We start from the raw sequence: 18,328 nt of genomic DNA, 5'->3' as shown, positions 1-18,328 counted from the left end.
TTCAATCATTTTTTTATGTAACTTTTGCTCACAGCTCCCAATTTTCTTCTGCTAGCCATGCATTAAAAAAGGCGGCTGGCTAGCTGTTGCCTAAATCTTCGCTCCAGGGAGTTGATGTTGCAAACAAGTTGTCTAAACGACAACCATTCTCCAAAATCTCAAAATCGAAATTGAAACAATAAAAACCCGAATGCCTTGTGCCTGCAATCCCAATTTCTTTGATTGTTTTTTTCTTTTTTCGATTGCTTTGTTTAGTGTTGGAGTTGTTTGTTGGCGTCTTTGCTTTGCCTCTTGTCATCGGTCTTTGGGATCAACAAGTTGTTACGGATCTTTTCGAACCACTGCAAGCGACAGTTACGTTTGAAACGTTAAAGGCAACGGTCGTAATTCGCGCTCAATTTGCAAATATCATCCAAAGAAGTGAAGGATTGGAAAAAGAAAATCCAAAGAAAATTAAATAAATAAACATAACCTCAATTTAAAAAATCACATAACCTAAAAATTTGATAAAAGTAAAAAATCGGCAAAATTCTTAAAAAACCATGCTGTGGAATTTCAAAATCCTACCAAAAGTTTACATTCTGTGCGTGTTGCATGCGGCCAATGTCATGGCTTATACCCGCGAAATTATCAACGATAAACCACAGCTGCAAGAAAGACGTAAGCCAAAAAAGTGGGGTTAAGTTCGACCGATTTTTCGGGAATAGTTTAAAACCAAATTTGGATTACGGTTAATTGAGGTTATTGAGGTCGATGAGAAACCAAAATCAGTTTGACATTTTGGGAGTTAGGACCACGACCGAAATGAAAATGAAAATATTCTCAAAAAAACTCCACGTTTGTATCCTTGAAAATATTCTTAAAAAATACACGCTTTTAGAGCTCGGCGTAGCCATGAAGATATTCCTAAAAATCCACGTTTATAGAGCTCGGTGTATCCTTGAAAATATTGTTTAAAAACCCAACCTTTGTATCCTTGAAAATATTCTTTAAAAATCCACGCTTACATAGCTCGGTGTATCCTTGAAAATATTGTTCAAAAAATCAACCTTTGTATCCTTGAAAATATTCTTAAAAATCCACTTTAGTATCCTTGAAAAAATCCACGCTTATGGAGCACGGTGTATCCTTGAAAATATTCTTAAAAATATATTCGGTATATCCTTGAAAATATTCCTAAAAAAATCCACGCTTATGAAGCTCGGTGTATCCTTGAAATTTTTCTTAAAAATATATTCTGTGTATCCTTGAAAATATTCTTAAAAAATCTACGCTTATGAAGTTCGGTGTATCCTTAAAAAATCCAATTTTGTTTTTTTGAAAATATTCTTAAGAAATCCACGCTTATAGAGCTCGGTGTATCCTAAAACAATGCACGTTTGTATTTTTGAAAATATTCTTAAAAAAATCCATGCTTATAGAGCTCGGTGCATCCTCGAAAATATTCTTAAAAAATTCACGCTTAAAGAGGTTGGTGTATCCTTAAAAAATCCACATTTGTATTTTAAGAATATTCTTTAAAAAATCCACGCTTATAGATAAATCCATTCCAAAAATCCGTTTATAGAGCTCAGTGTACCCTTGAAAATATTCTTTAAAAATCCACGCTTAAAGAGGTCGGTGTATCCTTAAAAAATCCACATTTGTATTTTAAGAATATTCTTTAAAAAATCCATGCTTATAGATAAATCCATTCCAAAAATCCGTTTATAGAGCTCGGTGTACCCTTGAAATTATTCTTAAAAAATCCACGCTTATAAAGCTCGGTGTATCCTTGAAAATATTCTTAAAAAATCCACTCTTATTAAGCTCGGTGTATCCTTGAAAATATTCTTAAAAAAAGCCACGCTTATAGAGCTCGGTGTATCCTTGAAAATATTCTTAAAAAAAGCCACGCTTATAGAGCTCGGTGTATCCTTGAAAATATTCTTAAAAAAAGTCACGCTTAAAGAGCTCGGTGTATCCTTGAAAATATTCTTAAAAGAATCCACGCTTATAGAGCTCGGTGTATCCTTGAAAATATTCTTAAAAAATACACGCTTATAAAGCTCGGTGTATCCTTAAAAATATTCTTAAAAAATCCACTCTTATAAAGCTCGGTGTATCCTTGAAAATATTCTTAAAAAACCCACGTTTGTAGGTCTGAATAAATCCTTAAAAATATTGCATAGCTTTGCATAGCTGGATATGTCCTTCAACATATTCTCAAAAAAAATCAATGTTTGTGATGCTGGGTATATCCCTGGAAATATTTTTTTAAATCCAAGTTTATGGGGCTTGTTATATCCTTGAAAATTTTCTCAAAAAAATACACGTTTGTAGGTTTGATTATATCCTTGAAAATATCCTTTAAAAATAGTAGATTGTAGGGCTGAAATTTTTTTTAAAAAATACCGTTTGTAGGTGTGAATAGGATTCAGGACAGATCCTTAAAAATCCTTAAAAAAAATAAAATTGGATCCAGGAAAAAATCCACAAATTAACCACGCTTCTAGGTCTGAGTAGGCTCCAAAAAATCCTTAAAAATTCATCTTTTCCACACTGAGTTGAGTTCCCAAGAAAAACCCTTAACATATTTATTTTTTTTATTGCAAACATTTATTTTTATATAGTTTTTATTAACACATCCACATCCTTGGATCCAAGCACAAACAAAATTTTTCCTTGGTGACTATTTCAAAAAACGATTTTTCTTTTTATTTTGAGCTTTTGCAATCTGGGCCTGTTCCTTTTTCCACAAACGCTGTTCCTTGGCCAATTGTTTTTCTTGACGTTTCAATTCCCGGGCATCGCGTAAATTCAATGGCATTTCGGCACATTTGAAGTCGGCAGGAGCGGCCTTTTCCAAACGTATGAACCTCTCCCCCACGCCATAATAGAGAGGCAAACAGGCCTGTGGGCGTATACGAGACTCCGGCCAATCTTTGATGGCTAAATCCTGGTGGGTGATTTTGTCCATTCGCCTACCTTTGATGTCACGCCAATAGGCAAGCGTGTGCTTCCCCTCCAGCGGCGACTCACGTTTCCAGGACTTTTCTGGTGTACGACAATACAAATTCCAGGAATTATATTCCCCATAAATGCTAATATCGGCATTGGGATAGAAACGCATTGGAACCGCGCGAATGGGGGCGGGTTGAGTGTAACGTGTAAGAGATTTTTAAGGATTGGGGAAAAAATACTAGGATTTTGATGGAGGAAAATTTGAAGAGGACCCACAAAAATTTTGGTTATTTTTTTATGAAATTTCAATTAATAACTGAATGATTCGATGAAGGGAGCACTGAGAGAAATTTTTTTGGATAGAAAACTCCAGGTCTGTATCCCTGGATTTTTTTTAAAAAATCCAAAATTGTATCCTTTGATTTTTTTTTTTAAAATCCACGTCTGTCTCCTTGGATTTTTTTGTTCTAAGTCTGCATCCTTAGATTTTTTTGTTTTAAAAATCCACGCCTGTATCCTTTGATTGGTATTTATTTATTTATTTATTTATTTTTTTTTTTTTTGAAAATCTGTCTCCTTTGATTTTTTGTTCTAAGTCTGCATCCTTAGATTTTTTTGTTTTAAAAATCCACGCCTGTATCCTTTGATTTTTTTTTTTTTTTTTGAAAATCAGTCTCCTTTGATTTTTTGTTCTAAGTGTGCATCCTTAGATTTTTTTGTTTTAAAAATCCTTTGATTTTTTTTTTTTTTTTTTTTTTTTTGAAAATCAGTTCCCTTGGATTTTTTGTGCTAAGTCTGCATCCTTAGATTTTTTGTTTTAAAAATCCACGCCTGTATCCTTTGATTTTTTTAAAAAATCCACGTCTGTCTCCTTGGATTTTTTTGTTCTAAGTCTGCATCCTTAGATTTTTTTGTTTTAAAAATCCACGCCTGTATCCTTTGATTTTTTTTTTTTTTTTTGAAAATCAGTCTCCTTTGATTTTTTGTTCTAAGTGTGCATCCTTAGATTTTTTTGTTTTAAAAATCCTTTGATTTTTTTTTTTTTTTTTTGAAAATCCGTTCCCTTGGACTTTTTGTGCTAAGTCTGCATCCTTAGATTTTTTGTTTTAAAAATCCACGCCTGTATCCTTTGATTTTTTTGCTCTAAGTCTGCATCCTTAGATTTTTTTGTTTTAAAAATCCACGCCTGTATCCTTTGATTGGTATTTATTTATTTATTTATTTATTTTTTTTTTTTTTGAAAATCCTTTGATTTTTTGTTCTAAGTCTGCATCCTTAGATTTTTTTGTTCAAAGTCTGCATCCTTAGATTTTTTTGTTATAAAAATCCACGCCTGTATCCTTTGATTGGTATTTATTTATTTATTTATTTATTTTTTTTTTTTGAAAATCCTTTGATTTTTTGTTCTAAGTCTGCATCCTTAGATTTTTTTGTTTTAAAAATCCACGCCTGTATCCTTTGATTTTTTTTTTTTTTTTTTTTTTGAAAATCAGTCTCCTTTGATTTTTTGTTCTAAGTGTGCATCCTTAGATTTTTTTGTTTTAAAAATCCTTTGATTTTTTTTTTTTTTGAAAATCAGTTCCCTTGGATTTTTTGTGGTAAGTCTGCATCTTTAGATTTTTTTTAAAAATCCACGCCTGTATCCTTTATTTTTTTTTTAAATCCACGCATGTATCCTTTGATTTTTTAAATCCACGTCTGTCTTCTTGGATTTTTTTGTTCTAAGTCTGCATCCTTAGTTTTTTTTTTGTTTCAAAAATCCACGCCTGTTTCCTTTGATTTTTTTTTTTGTTTCAAAAATCCACGCCTGTTTCCTTTGATTTTTTTTTTTGTTTCAAAAATCCACGCCTGTTTCCTTTGATTTTTTTTTTGTTTCAAAAATCCACGCCTGTTTCCTTTGATTTTTTTTTGTTTCAAAAATCCACGCCTGTTTCCTTTGATTTTTTTTTTTTTGTTTCAAAAATCCACGCCTGTTTCCTTTGATTTTTTTTTTGTTTCAAAAATCCACGCCTGTTTCCTTTGATTTTTTTTTTGTTTCAAAAATCCACGCCTGTTTCCTTTGATTTTTTTTTTTTGTTTCAAAAATCCACGCCTGTATCCTTTGATTTTTTTTTTAAAAAAACCTACGCCTGTATCCTTTGATTTTTTTTTTTTTGTTTTAAAAATCCACGCCTGTATCCTTTGATTTTTTTTTTGTTTTAAAAATCTACGCCTGTATCCTTTGATTTTTTTGTTTTAAAAATCCACGCCTATATCCTTGGATTTTTTAAATCCACGCCTGTATTCTTGGATTTTTTAAATCCACGTCCGCATCCTTGGAGTTTTTTAAATCTACGCCTGTATACTTGGATTTTTTTAATCCACGTCTATATCCTTGAAAATTTCTCTAAAATATCCGCGTCTGTATCCTTTGAATTTTTTGTATCCCCAGATTTTTTTTATATCCACGTCTGTATCCTTAGATTTTTTTAAAATCCACGTCCGTCTCCTTAGATTTTTTTAAATCCACGTCTGTATCCTTGGATTATATTTTAAATCCTCGTCTATATCCTTGAAATTTTCTCTAAGTAATCCACGTTTGTATGCCTAAAAATTTCTCTAAAATATCAGCGTCTGTATCCTTTGAATTTTTTGTATCCTTGGATTTTTTAAATCAACGTCTGTATCCTTTAAAATTCCAGAATTGTACGGGTGACTACATTCTTGAAAATTCCACGTTTATAATAATACCTAGCATCCTTAAATATATCCTGTAAAAAATCCCGATTTGTAGGTCTGGATATATTCATAAAAAATATCCTTTGAAAATTCAGGTTTTGTGGGGCTGTTTATATCCCTGAAAATTTTCATAAAAATTCAAATTTGCAAGACTGGGTATATCCTTGAAAATATTAAAAAAATATGTCTGTACATCAGGATATATTTTTAAAAATAATCTTTAAAATCTGCCGTTTACGGGGCTGGTAATATCCTTGAAAATTTTCTTTAAAATACACGTTTCTAGGGCTGATTATATCCTTGAAATATTCTACAAAAAATTTAAGTTTATAGTTCTGCATAAATCCATGATGATGATCCCAAAAAATCGCCGTTTGGTAGACATTTGCGAACTCCATATTTTTTTAAAGACGAAACATGTAAACAATACAAAACAAAAATTTTAACTAAAACAAAAGAAACAACATCCCATGGAAATTTCCGTGGCTTCTTCTGCCTTCTCATTTCTTTCGTCCTCCTTTCTTTTTGCCATCCTCTTTTATCTCCGCATCCTCCTTCGCCTTTTGTTTTTCCAATTTGGCCTCCATTTTGGCCAATCGCGTTTCATAGGCTACGAGATCACGTGCTTCCCTAAGATTTATGGGCCTTGGTGAACATTTAAAGCCCAACGGTGGGGCACGTTCCAAACGTATAAAACGACCACCAACCCCATAATACAGAGGCAAGCAAGCTTCGAAACGGATGCGAGATTTCGGCCATTGTTGGGATAAAAATAAATGTTTGCGCAATATTCTGGACATTTTGACGGCCTCAAGGTCTCGATATATGTACATGTAACGGGGTGGGGGTATCTTGCGTTTCCATGACTTGTGGGGCGTGCGGCAATAGAGGCTCCACGATGGCGGGTGGTCGTAGAAAAAATTGATATCGGTGGTGGGATAAAAACGCATTGTTTTGAAATTTTTACAATATCAAAATGTTGAGAAATAACTATTTTTAATTTTTGACAATTTAAATTTAATTAAATATTTATTTTCCAACAATTGAAAGGTGTTGCCATTCATTTTTTTATTTTCGTTTTTTTTTTAATAATTTCTTTTAATTTTTTGATCGTAGCAATGTATCTCCGGAAACTTTTTGCTGTAGAAACTGTGATTTGCCTTTGAAAGCCACAAATGCCCACTTTCAAAACTTTGAGGTTAAGTGTCCATTTCTTGAAGTAGTTGTGAAGCGTATTCATCTAGAACGTTGAGCGGATTTCCCATCATAATGACGGCTTGATTTCGATAAAGTTATAGAAGTTCGTGCTGACCCGGCGTCTGTAAATTCCACTATCATTAATTGTTGGTCTCATTCCTAAACACTACGTCAAGATCCTTCTTTCCCATATCCTTATTCTTTCCGTTTGATCCGAAGATATATCAGCCCAAGCGGCAAAGGTATAGGTTATTATGATCCGGACAACTTGCTTCCTCCCCATCGCATCCGAAATAGCTACTGGCACTTAGTCCCCGTGGCGACAGAAATCGAATCCGATGTGCAGGATTATTTCATTCTATCGTCTGCCATGACGGCAGACCTCGTTTTCAAACGTTGAGGTTAAGACCTCATTTTATGAAGTAGTTATGAAGCCTATTTATCTAGGAAGTTGAGCGCATTTCCCATCATTAAGACGTCGATCTACCTGGAATTCCACAGAGATATAGATATTCCTGTTGGGCAATCGTCTGTAAATTTCACTGTCATCAATTGTTAGTCTCATTCCTAAACACGATATCAAGATCCTTCTTTCCCATATCCTTATTCTTTCCATTTAAGTCGAAGATATATCAGCCCAAGCGGCAAGGGAATAGGTTATTATAATCCGGATAACTTGGTTGTAGATAAGCAATTTTACATCCGACGATAGTCACCCTCGCACCCGGAATAGCCTGTATTCGGCGGAAGTCATAATTTTGGCACATAGTCCCCGTGATGGCAGAAATCGAATCAATCGTGCAGGATAATTCCATTATATGGGAAGATCGTAGGGATTTATTTGCGGAAGCTATTTGCTGTAGGATGGGGTTTGCCGTAGTAAACACCGCGCTCCTTTATTCTTTTCCGAAGGAGCCAGCCGATGACTTAAGCCATTAAAAAAAGTGTTTTATGTATTCTCACCTCCATGGTCCGGATAACTTGATAGATAGATAAGCAATTTTACATCCGACGACAGTCCTCCTCGCATTCGGAATGGTATCTGGTCGTCGTAAGTGTTCTTTTTTCCACATTGTCCCCGTGAAGGCAGAAGTCCAAGCAATCATTGATAATTTCGAAAGTTCCAATAGTTGCTCAGCAACCTTGATCATAGGGATGTATCTCCTGAGGCTCTTTGCTGTAGAATGTGATTTGTCTTGGTAAACCACAGATACGCACTTTCTAGCGTTGAGGTTAAGTACTAATTTCTTGAAGTAGTTGTGGAGCGTATACATGTACGCGTTCAATCTTCTTTCCGCTGTGCTTTCGAAACGACCTCGTGGCACCAATAAAATATCATCGCCGCTACTTATGTAGTAATCCTACTTCTGGTGGTCCAGGGATCTCGCTACTAACAAACATGTTGTACAAGACCGGTCCTTGTTGTGATCCCTGAGGAAACCTCACTTTGACCAGTCGTTGCTCAGACAGTTTATCATCAACTCTAACACGAAAAACTCTATCCTGGAAAAAGCTTGCTACCATGCTACATATTTTGTCCATCGACTTCAAACGATTGAACTTTGTATAAAATGCCATGTTGCCATACCGTATCAAAGGCTTTGTTGAAGTCCCGACCAGTTGGAATTGTTCCCATTTTGGACTTGAAACCATTTATCATCAACTCTAACCCGAAAGACTCTATCCTGGAGGAAGCTTGCTACCATGCCATCGAATCCAAACGATTGAATTTTGTATAAAATGCCCAGTGGCCAGACAGTATTAAAGGCTTTGTTGAAGTCTTAACTTGGGCTTTAAACCATCCGTGATTTATGTTGTAAAGGCTGCTATGACAGGGGTCGTGAAGTTTTTTACTCTGAATTCTAATTGGCGTTCCTTTAATATCCCCCTCTCTTCGATGATCCGATAATATAATTTTGTTCAATTTTGAATGGTTGCCATATAGATTTTTATACCCTACACCACAAGGTAATCAGGGTATTATGTCTTTGTGCATTTGTTTGTAACAGGCAAAAGGATCTGCATAAAATCACATTCTGAGTCGATTTATGCATGTCCGTCCGTCCGTCTGTCCATGTATTTTTGTAAACAAAGTATAGTTCGCATTTATTGCCCTATCCAGATGAAACTTTGCACAAATCATTTGTTTGAACCAAGGACGAACCCTATTGAAATTGGAGATAATCGGTCAAAATTTAGATATAGCTCCCATATATATCTTCTTCCGATTTGCATTTTATTGTGCAACAAACGTGTAATATCAGTCCGAATAGTATGGAATTTTGCACTTACGATCAGATTTGACCTAAAAATAAGTATGCCAAATTTGATCGAAATCGGTTAAGAAATAGTTATAGCTCCCATATATATTGTTCATCCGATTTGTTATTTTTGTCCTCCGCAGCCGTAATATGCACTCTGAAACAACAATATTTGGGGAAATATATCAAATACAGCTCAGAAATACATTTGCTAAATTTTATCGAGATCGGTTCAGATTTGGATATAGCTTCCATATATATTTTTATCCGATTTCAAATTAATTGTGCACCAAATGGGCAATACAAGTCCGAATTTAAAAGATACAAATGCTTCGGCATAGCGTGTATGATTGAATTCTCCCATAAAAACTTTTAATTGTTATGCGCAGCTCTACTAAATTAGCAAAGTGGTGTAAGGTATCATAAAATCGGCCCGCCCGACATTAAAGGGCTAAAGCTGGGAATACATAAAGCGCTTATTTGGCTGGCTTAAGTCATCGGCTGGCTTCTTCGGAAATGAACAAAGGAGCCTAGGGCCAAAATCGAACTAGGTCAACCTAAAACTCCTTTGTTCATCTACGAAGAAGCCAGCCGATGACTTAAGCCAGCCAAATATGCGCTTTATGTATTTCCACTTTAAGTACATAAGAAGCTTGAAGTCATGGTAGAAATACCAGGTAGCAACATAGGCGAAAATTACAACAAAGCAACTTTTGTTCGAACTTGATATGTCAAAATTGTAAGCTAGGCGAATTTACTTGACATATAAAATTTGAGGCAAATTGTTCTGCACCAATCAGAACATTTAATTTTGAAACATTGAAAATTTTGGTTTATTTTTCAATTTCTATTAAATTTTGCAGGGAAATGTTGTGTTGCTGTGACTCGTACAGTTTAGGCCGGCCCTCGATATAAGAGAACTCGATAAAAGCAAATGGTATATAAAAATTGGGGTGAATACCGCGTGGAATGATAACGTCAGTTGGAACAAATTCAAAAAGAATTCGGAGAACTCAATATAAGGCAAGAAATCATCAACCCATCAAAAATGTACGCACTATATTGTGGATTTGTATGAACTTTTTGTGCGATGTGATTGTAGAAATTTACAAAAGTTTCAGCCCCAAATAGCGGATATTTTCAAGACCCAACTCGAGAAATTTGAAAGAATCTAGAGTTCTTCACAATATCATAGCCTGGATTTTTAAATATTTGCAGTTCTTAAATTGTGGATTTTGAAATAGTTTCAGGGATTTAAAGAAAATGCCCGAGCCCCAAATCATGAATCTTAAAAAAAATCTTCCGGCGTTAAATCGTAGATTATAAAGAATATTTCCGAGTCCGACATTGTTGAATTTTAAAGAACTATTTCATGAGAGTAAACATTAATTTCTCAAAATTATTGTTTTTCAAATGAATCGAATTGTTTATTTAATGTCTTTAAGAATTCAAGTCGGAGGAATTTTATGATATAAAAAAACACTGACCGTCCATATGTCTTTAATTTAAGATTAGTTAAATAAACAATCTGAACATTGGCATCATAAAAATGCAGAATATTACACTCTTTGTTTCTATTTAAAATTGGATTTTATAAAAATGCTACGTTCGCCTTTGAAAATATGCAGAATCATTTGCGCTAAATTATTTCACGGGAATTTTCAAAATTATGCTTCCAGTTTTAAAGCAATTACCACATGAAAGCTCTGAAACTCCATCTTTTGTAACTTCTATATGTTCAAATGTGGCCTTAAATAATGAAAATAAAAATAGACGGTCTGACGGACGTCGCCCAACCGACTCATCCAAAAGATCTAGAGTCAAAAACCTTTATTTCGATGAGGCACATTTTGACCGTATCAAAAGGTATATATCCGATGTAGTCATTTGGCTGAGAGTATTCTAAGTTTATTTATACTGTTTGAAGTGTAAATTTTGGTAATGTTTCTCTATGGCGAATTCAAATTACAACAATTTTTTTGACATATCAAATTGATACCAGCTGGCGTGAAAGGGTTACCTTGTAATTCTACCATGCTTGAAGTCATGACACGGCCTATTTTGTGACATTTCACAAAGGAATTACAGAGCCGCACTAAAATCCTGCCGTCGTTTTTCATTATAATTTGGCATTAATATGTATTTGTTAGTAGTTTTATTTGAAAATAATTTATTTTCGTTTGTTTTCCAGCCGCCTGGTTACGCACATGTCCCCGCCACAATCCCAATGAAGATAAATGTTTTCGGAAATTTTTCGAAGGCTGTTTTCCTGCCCTGGCCACGGGTATAGCGGAAATTGGTGTCAATGGTTTTGAGCCGCTACACATTGATCAGGTATCGGTGCAAAAGGGAAGCGGTAATCTAATATTGGCTGGGGGTTTTCAAAATCTGGTGATACGAGGTCCCTCCAATGCCACCGTGAAGAGGGCAGTGTAAGTGAAATTCCTTTCCAAAGAGAATTTGAATTTAAATCCAATATCTTCATTTCAGTTTGGATTTGGAAAAGAAAATCTTAAATTTTGAATTGGAAATTCCATTGCTGCGCATTCGAGCCCAATACAATTTAAATGGTCACATATTGGTGTTACCCCTGGTGGGTAATGGTGATGTTCGCTTGGCCCTGAAGGATGTAAAGACAGCGGTTTATACGAAAATAAGTTTAAGGAATGCACCGGAGGTAGGTATAAAGACTTATAATACATTTTATCACTAACTGTTTTTCTTGATCCCATCCAGGAGGTGATCCACATCGACGACATGAAGGTCACCTTTAATGTGGGCTCCATGCGCATCCATCTGAACAATCTCTTCAATGGCAATGAAATATTGGCCGCCTCAATTAATTCGTTTCTAAATCAAAATGGCAATGATGTCATTGCCGAGTTGCGGCCGGATTTGGAAAAGGGTTTAGCCGATATCTTCCATGGCCTGTGGAATAATGTCTTTTCGAAAATACCCCTAAAATTGTGGTTAGTTTAGTGGATTTTATATATATATTTTTTTGTTTATATTGCATTTAGTTATTATTTTATATATGTATTTATTATAAATTGTTATTAATTAGTTTTAGAAAAATAAAGGAAAAAAATAAATAAATAGCCGATTTAAATCAAAAATTATTTTTTTTTTTTTTTTTTTTGACATCAAACTTGCTTTGCTGAAGTCTGGTCCAGTTGCAATTATTCTAAATTCGGACTTGAAATCATCCGTGACGTATGTTGTAATAGCTGCTAGGACATGGGTTCTAGTGTTTTGCTCTGTATTCGAATTGTCAGTACTTTAATATCCTCTCCTCTTCGATGATCCGGTTGAATCGGTGCAGTAGAAAGTGCTCAAGCAGCTTCCCAAAGGGCGATAACAGGGATATTGGTCTATAGCTCTCTCCTAGGGTTGCAGCTGCTCCGGTCTTGGGAATTGGTAACACTAGTGCCTCCTTCAAATTTTTGGGAAATAGCCGATGTTGAGTCAAACAATATAGTAAGGAAAAGTATGATGGCTTCACCAGCCTTCTTTACAACAATATCAGGGATCTTATCGATGCCACAAGACTTTTTCGTTACACTTCTTGCTATGATTCATGTTTGGATCAAAAAATCAATTTTACTTCCAGGGGCGAGGTGCATTAATGGTAGACCCATCTGCACTGAATTCGTTGCCGAATTCAACAGAGGGCACCTGATTTCAATACCTTCCACTGCTATGTAGACCGGTTTGCGAAAGGAATTGTCTATTATTTCCTAGGATTGATGACTATCCCGCACATTTTTGGGCAGGATCTCAGCTTTTTGTGTGTTATCCGAGGTTCTGCCCTTGAAGCCATCTGTTTCGTGAATAACACAGGGTGAAATAAAAAAAACACTGCAACAAAGTCAAACGCCATCATTTTTACATTTTTTTAATTTCATTGACTGGAAGCAAAATATTTCGGAATTAGCATCAAATTTTAGAATAAGTTTAGATACGTTCGAATTGGTCACCTTTGCCACGAATTATGGCCTTTAAACGGCCAATGAAACCGTCACACGCTGCCCAAATGTTGCTCTGCGGTATTTTGGCCCGGCGAAGTTCTTGCTTGATGTGATCGACCCTTTGGTATTTTTTAGTGTCAACCTTACTCTCCAAAATACTCCAGACACAATAGTCCAATGGATTGGTATCCGGAGATTTTGGGTGGCCATTGTGCGCTGGAAATAAAGCTAGGAACAACATTTTGTAACCATTTTTGGATGGCGCGTGCTGAGTGCGTGCGATGGTGCTGAGTCCTGTTGGAATGTCCAAGGTCTGCGGCCAAAATGTTTTCATGCCCAAGGCCTTTACACACCCTCTAGAATATTTTCGCGATAATATTCGGCATTTATTCCGATGCCACGGTCGATTAATACGAGCGGAGAGCGACCATCGGTTGTTATGGCGGCCCGGCACACCATCACCATAGCCGGCGCTTGAGTTCTGGTGGCCAACAAAAGGTGCACATTTTCAGCTGACCTCTTTGGCAAGTAAACATGATCATTTTATTTGTTCACAAACTGCTGCACAACGAATGTTTTCTCATCGGAGAAAACCAAATTCGGCAGTTAACCACTTTCGGCCAAGCGAAGCAACTCTTTAGCTCTTTTGAGTCTATTTTCTTTCTGTTGCGGTGTAAGTTCTTGCACTGCAAAATTTGGAATTTTAATGGCTTTACCCCGAGCTCATTTTTCAATATTTGCGAATGGAATATTGCTATATTTTCAGCTCACCAGACATTTTTCGGCCAATGCGACGTGGGTTTCGATCAAGTCGCTTCTTTACTTTTCGAAACATTTCTGCTGATGTTGCTGTTTTCTCCACCGTCCACTCCCTTGACGTCGGGCTACGCTACCAGTATCACACGGTAACGAGCGATGGTACGAGACACAAAAGATTTATTCGCATTTAAATGCTGGAGTGTTCTAACGATAGCCACTTGTGGTTTTTTCAGCCAAATATACACTCCATCTGGTACCTCCCCCATAAAGGATCAAAATGCTGAATATTCATGAAGCTCATAAAACGTGAAATTAACATCCGATTCCCTTCCATTCAATATTTCCACAAACACAAGATCTGTTATAAAGATGGTTGAGATCGGGCCATTTCTCATAGTACCTCCCCCATAAAGGGTCAAAGTTTGGAATAACCAAAACGATCATTACATTCGAAATAAGCATCCGGTTCTCTTCACAGTACATACATCACAACATTTTTATTAACCCAAGGTCTGGTGTGAAAGTGGGATATATCGGCCCACGCCTTCTGATACCTCTACCACAAAGGGTCAAAATGTTGAATATTCATATAGCTTATAAAACACGAAATTAACATCCGACTCTATTCAAATTGCACACATCCAAACATTTGTCCTACTGCAAAATCTGTTGTGAAGATGCCAACCCCTTCTGGTACCTAACCCATAAGGGGTCACATTTTCCAATGCTTATATCTATCATAACTTGCGAAACAAGTCGATGATTCTTTACAACTTGCTTTATCTAAATATTGCCCCCAACCAGATACCTGCGACAAATATGAAATTTTTGACTTCGCATGAAATTGGATATAAAGGTTCGATTTACTTCAAATATTCCACATACCAATATTTTTATCTGTATTGGTGTAGTATGAAAATGGAATACTTCGTTCGGTCCGCTATATATTTTACCTCATGCATATTTTCACAATCTGTCAAATTGTAATATTTATATCAGTCAGATACGAATTGGCCAACTGCTTCAGAACCTTCCCCCCATAAGGGGTCAACAGTTTGAATAATCACAACTCAAGACTGGAGTTATACATCTGTTGGCAAAACCGACTGCTAATATTTTACTTTTTTTTTTGTTTTTATTATTAGACATTTTTTTCGAATTCCGAAACAGGCCCTTAAAATTGAAATATGTCTTCTCCATAGACAAATTTTCAATACGGATTCAATCTTGCTGTTTATTTATCTATGAGTTTGTTTAGCTATTAATAAATATATATAGAATGAAACAAAAAACTAAAAAAACACTTTCGTAGATGCATTTTTTCTTTCGCCTTCACTTATGCCTTGACGTAGAGAGACCGCCTTCACTTATTTATTGACATGGAGAGACGGACCCTTAAACTTCGCATTGCCACCACCATTCTACTTGGGCAACAAATCATCATAGCTATAGGCCTTGAACAGTTTATCTGTCGATGAACGGATGACACTTGAAAATGCCTTCTCCAGCAGTGGCCGCAACTCCTCCGACAATGAATCCCAGTTTTCATTCAAAAAGGCATTCATGCGATCACCCAGGGCATTGTCACCATTGAAAAGATTATTCAAATGGATTTGAACTTTGCCCACATCATAGTTGACATTGATGTCCTTGACATTCAAATAGGATTTACCGTTTTTCTTTTGACGTTCACCCAAAATTACCGTGGTCATGGTGACATCGGCTGCAAAAAAAAAGAGAGACATTATTTTATGGACTTTGGAAAAAAAACCTGGCCCATACTTACTAAAATTGGCATTGCATTTTCCCGATCCCGTCATTGGCATCATCATGATTTTGCCATCGATTTGATAGTCCGCATGCATGGTGAGATTTGGAAACAGCATTGTGGTGGTGAATTTCATTTTATTGGTATCGATGTGCAGCGATTTCACCGCAAACCGTGACATGCCATATATTTCCACATTTCTGTACGTGGATTTAATGTAAACAGCGCCCGTGTCCTGATTCATTTTAATCTCGGGTATTGTCAGCGGTTCCATGGCCGGTATATAGAGTTCGGGTATGCCATATTCCAGACGATCCTTTAACGAGTAGAGAGCATTGCGGGCACACTTATTCAACTGGGGATCAGAGCGGCGACAGATTTTCAAAAATGAAGCTTAAAACAGAGACGAGATGATTGGTTAAAAGGAAATTTAAATTTAAGAAATAAAAAATAGTATCAGCCGTCGGTTTTGCCGACAGATGTATACCCTCCAGCCTTGAGTTATGATTTTTTTAAACTGTTCACCTTTTATGGGGGAGGTTCCGAAGCAGTTGGTAAATTCGTATCTGACCAAAGACTACCAGATTTGGACTATATCGACTACATCCTATACTTGAAAGGGTGAGATAAAAAAACTGCAACCAACTGCTGTCATTTCTAAGCCACTCGTCCGACAGCTGTTAAAGTTATTCCAAATTAAATTGTTTACAAGCGAACAAAAGCATTTTGTGGAGAATTTTCCCGAAAAAAAGTTATTCGCAATGGAATTCAAGCGTGATAGTATGATTTCTTTATATTTGGCTGGAAAACCACAAGTGGCTATCGTTAGCCCTAACCTAGCTCCAGCATTTAAATGTGAATAAATCTTTTGTGTCTCATAGCATCGCTCGTTTCCGTGCCGTGATACTGGTAGCGTAGCCCGACGTGAAGGAAGTGGACGGAAGAAAACAGCAACATCAGCAGAAATGGTTCGAAAAGTAAAGAAGCGACTTGATCGAAACCCGCATCGCAGTGGCCGAAAAATGGCTCATGAGCTGAACATATCGTAAGATTTCTATTTGGCAAATATTGAAAAATCAGCTCGGGGTAAAGCCATCCAAAAAGTGCAAGAACTTACAGCGCTACAGAAAGAAAATAGACTCAAAAGAGCTAAAGAATTGCTTCGCTTGGCCGAAAGTGGTGAACTGCTGAATTTGGTTTTCTCCGATGAGAAAACATTCGTTGCCCAGCAGTTTGTAAACAAACAAAATGATCGGGATTACTTGCCAAAGAGGTCAGGTGAAAATGTTCACCATCGGTTGGCCCCCAGAACTCAAGCGCCGGCCATAGTGATGGTGTGAGCTGGGCCGGGCCGCCATAACAGCCGATGGTAGCTCTCCGCTTGTATTAATCGACCGTGGCATCAGAATAAATGCCGAATATTTTCGCAAAAATATTCTGGAGGCTGTATTAAAGCCTTGGGCACTCAAACATTTTGGCCGCAGACCTCGGACATTCCAACAGTACTCAGAACCATTGCACTCAGCACGCGCCACCCAAGAATAGTTGCTAAATGAGGTTCCTCGCTTCATTTCCAGCGCACAATGGCCACCAAAATCTCCGGATACCAATCCGTTGGACTATTGTGTCTGAAGTATTTTGGAAAGCAAGGTTGACACTAAAAAATCACCTCAAGCAAGCGCTTCGCCGGGAATGGTCCAAAATACCGCAGAGCAACATTCGGGCAGCGTGTGATGGTTTCATTGGCCGTTTGAAGGCCATAATTCGTGCCAAGGTGCCCAATTCGAACAAATCTAAACTTATTCTTAAATTTGATGCTATTTCCGACATTTGGTGCTTTCATTCAATGAAACTTTAAAAAAATGTAAAAATTAGTACGTTTGCAGTTTTTTCTCACCCTGTAGATCCCAGTTTAATAGCTGTTGTACTCACGTAATTTGTTGATCCTCTCTCTTTTGCTGTAGCCACTTACGCATGGCGTTTGGCTCCAAAGTGACACAAAGAATATGGCCAACATAAGTTGATATGATTTTCCTCCATAGAACATCTTCGATGATTGTGCTTTGTGAACAACCCGCTCCAGTATATGGCCTACTGCAAACTATGACCATCTGGCCCACCAAGTCTGTATATAAATAAATTTATTTTTTTTGCTGAGTGTTGGAAATTCTATGCCAATGACATTGCAAGCTGGGCACAAAAAGAAAAGCGAAAAAAAGAAACAGAAAATAATTTTTTTTTTTGTCTTTTTGAAAGTTTTTTTTTCGATTTTTATTTGTTTTTTTTTTTATTACAACATTTTATTTGTACATATGTATGTATGTAAGTATATTTTGTACATATATATTTCAATACGAATATGAATAAAACTTAAGGCACACCCTATCACAAAAATACAATCATAAACTTTTTTGTAAAATAGTTAAAAATTATCTATGAAATCTTTTGTTTTATTCAATATTTGTTTAAAGGCTGTTATTTCTATTTTTTGTAAAATTCGAATGAAATTGTAATGTTTGAGATTGGGCAAATTTTCCGGTGGCTTGTTTTAATAGGGGCGAGGGAAATTCCATGCCTACGAAAACCCCTTAAAGGTGCAGATACACAAAAACAAGCAAAACTTTGCACCCCGGAGAATTGTTCCATAATAAAATAAAAATAATATCGGAAGGAAAATCAAAGACAGAAGTTAAAAGACTGGTTGTTTGTTTATC

General features: G+C 36.2%; 3 protein-coding genes and 1 long non-coding RNA gene across 4 annotated transcripts; 2 read left to right on the top strand and 2 right to left on the bottom strand.

The window, feature by feature from the left end:
- The first annotated feature begins 530 nt into the window (after nt 1–530).
- On the top strand, nt 531–12,213 carry LOC101891693 (protein takeout). Its single transcript, XM_020034973.2, has 4 exons — nt 531–660; nt 11,311–11,551; nt 11,610–11,796; nt 11,856–12,213. Exons 1-4 carry the CDS (start codon nt 543–545, stop codon nt 12,096–12,098), a joined length of 789 nt encoding a protein of 262 aa, XP_019890532.2. The 5' UTR covers nt 531–542; the 3' UTR covers nt 12,099–12,213.
- LOC101891861 (uncharacterized) lies at nt 6,042–6,689 on the bottom strand. Its single transcript, XM_005178254.3, has one exon. It carries the CDS (start codon nt 6,609–6,611, stop codon nt 6,162–6,164), a length of 450 nt encoding a protein of 149 aa, XP_005178311.2. The 5' UTR covers nt 6,612–6,689; the 3' UTR covers nt 6,042–6,161.
- Nucleotides 9,583–10,681, top strand: LOC131800654 (uncharacterized). The gene is made up of 2 exons (XR_009341488.1): nt 9,583–10,169; nt 10,222–10,681. It is a non-coding gene; the product is annotated as an uncharacterized LOC131800654 (long non-coding RNA).
- Nucleotides 12,214–15,203: 2,990 nt separating the features above from the next.
- On the bottom strand, nt 15,204–17,680 carry LOC101892208 (protein takeout). The gene is made up of 3 exons (XM_011292091.3): nt 17,547–17,680; nt 15,633–16,007; nt 15,204–15,569 (listed from the first exon to the last, which is right to left on the bottom strand). Exons 1-3 carry the CDS (start codon nt 17,659–17,661, stop codon nt 15,268–15,270), a joined length of 792 nt encoding a protein of 263 aa, XP_011290393.2. The 5' UTR covers nt 17,662–17,680; the 3' UTR covers nt 15,204–15,267.
- Between the last annotated feature and the right edge of the window lie 648 nt (nt 17,681–18,328).

Source organism: Musca domestica, unplaced genomic scaffold (assembly GCF_030504385.1).
Source record: "Musca domestica strain aabys unplaced genomic scaffold, Musca_domestica.polishedcontigs.V.1.1 12, whole genome shotgun sequence".
NCBI lineage: Eukaryota > Metazoa > Arthropoda > Insecta > Diptera > Muscidae > Musca > Musca domestica.
The sequence above is the reverse complement of the archived record's forward strand: the minus strand, read 5'-3'. Positions and strand labels throughout refer to the sequence as shown.